Source organism: Sinocyclocheilus grahami, unplaced genomic scaffold (genome assembly GCF_001515645.1).
Source record: "Sinocyclocheilus grahami isolate Dianchi unplaced genomic scaffold, SAMN03320097.WGS_v1.1 scaffold332.1, whole genome shotgun sequence".
Taxonomy (NCBI): Eukaryota; Metazoa; Chordata; class Actinopteri; order Cypriniformes; family Cyprinidae; genus Sinocyclocheilus; species Sinocyclocheilus grahami.
Window position 1 is genome coordinate 239,025 of NW_015505511.1, and position 1,714 is coordinate 240,738.

The window sequence follows — 1,714 nt, forward strand, 5'->3', positions numbered from 1 at the left end:
TCCTATATTTTGCCTGGGGCCCCCGATTCACTAAATCCGCCCCTGGCAGTATCTGTCTCTCACTGGCAGCGAGTCTCACACAAGCACTTACCAGGTTGTCCAGCATTCTCATGAGCGACTCGAACTCCAGCTCTCCCAGCCTCCACTTGTGCTGAGAGCCCATGTTGACCCCGGCTTCTGCCACCCCCTGCGTCCGAGATCTGTACTTCTCTAGATCCAAGACGATCAGGTTCTCCACTCCTCCAGCGCACGAGAGTGCATTCACCTACAGAGAAATGTGCAGATATTTTACAGAAATGTAATGGTTTTATTGAAATTTACTGCCGTATCAGCTTACAGACACATAGTAAACCATACAAACTTATAAAATAAATACGAACATTTTATTAAAATTCAACTTAGAAAAAAGACTGTAGAATATGCTGATACAGTAGTAATACTACTACTAATTATTAAAATGGTATTTTTTAAGGAACATTTACACAAATTTTTCATGATTTAATTTTAGCAGTAAACCTAACCAACAGATTGCAAAGCACTTTGCCTTAAAATTAAAGGGGTGGTTTAATTTACATTTAATTAATTTGTTCATGTTTTACACCTTCATTTGATTACCAGAAAAATTATAATACACAAGATGGAATTTCTGAAAAACAAAACAAAACTTAACATTTCACAGGGACTTATTATTGTAAAAAATAAAATAAAAAAATAGATTTAAACCATCAATACAGAACACAGAAAAAAAAACTGAAAAAATGGAATTTGACCAAAAATAAAAATAGAAAAATAAATAAAAATAAACATAATAATAATAAAAACGTCTCAACTTTTCCCATAAATATTTCATAAAATTTAATTTGTTGAATGTTTTAATTGTTAAATTGCTTAAGTTTCATGATTTCAATTAATTAGACATGCTTTTTGATTACTAAAATTGAATTTAACCATTAAAACAGAGCCGAGAAAAACAAACCAAGTAAAACAGAAAATTTAAAACAAGGAAAAACAAACCAAAAAAACTTGGAATTGGAATTAAATGGAATTTATGGAATTAAATGGAATTTAAAATAAATGGAATTTGGAGGGGAAAAGTTTTTCTGGGTCCGTCTTACAAAATAAGCCCTTCAAAGTTTGTGCTTCATTTGTAATCATTGTCTCATCACATTAAAACTCGGGCAGACCAAAAACATGTTCTACAGACAAGTTAGTGCTACAATACTAACATGATGGCTGCTCTTTGCCCTTCAATAAATGCCTGTGAGTCAGTCTAGTATGACCTATAAGATATACACAACTTGGTATAGTTATGTTTCAATGGACTACATCCATCAGAATTACCCAAACAGCACCAGACTTTCTATTAGCCATGTGTACTTTAGTGTTTAAAAAGCATCACTAAAATCCAATAAACTGTGAAAGTCTAAGAGAATTAAGAAAGTTTCACCTGTATTTCACAGGCAAACTGAGCGTTGTAAACATAGTGAAAGGCCTCTTCAATGGTCTCGCCGAGAGCTACAACCCCATGATTCCTTAAAACCAACACCTGCAACACACACCTCAAATACGTAAATTATCAAGCACATTTACAAACGGCATTTTTCACTTTCAATGACATTAGCTACGTTTCCATCCAAAGTCACAAATTAAACTTATGAGCAAAATTTGAATAAAACATTTGCGAATAAAGCACCGTTTCCATCCAGCGAGTTGA

General features: G+C 33.6%; 1 protein-coding gene across 2 annotated transcripts in view; it reads right to left on the reverse strand.

Moving 5' to 3' along the window:
* The window catches only part of add3a (adducin 3 (gamma) a), a 79,318-nt gene that overhangs the window by 8,807 nt on the left and 68,797 nt on the right, over nt 1-1,714 (reverse strand). For both annotated transcript variants that reach the window (XM_016295229.1, XM_016295228.1), the window contains exons 8-9: nt 1,448-1,546; nt 92-265 (exon numbers count right to left, since the gene is read on the reverse strand). In XM_016295229.1, the coding sequence (XP_016150715.1) occupies nt 92-265; nt 1,448-1,546 (273 nt within the window). The remainder of the gene's footprint in view (nt 1-91; nt 266-1,447; nt 1,547-1,714) is intronic.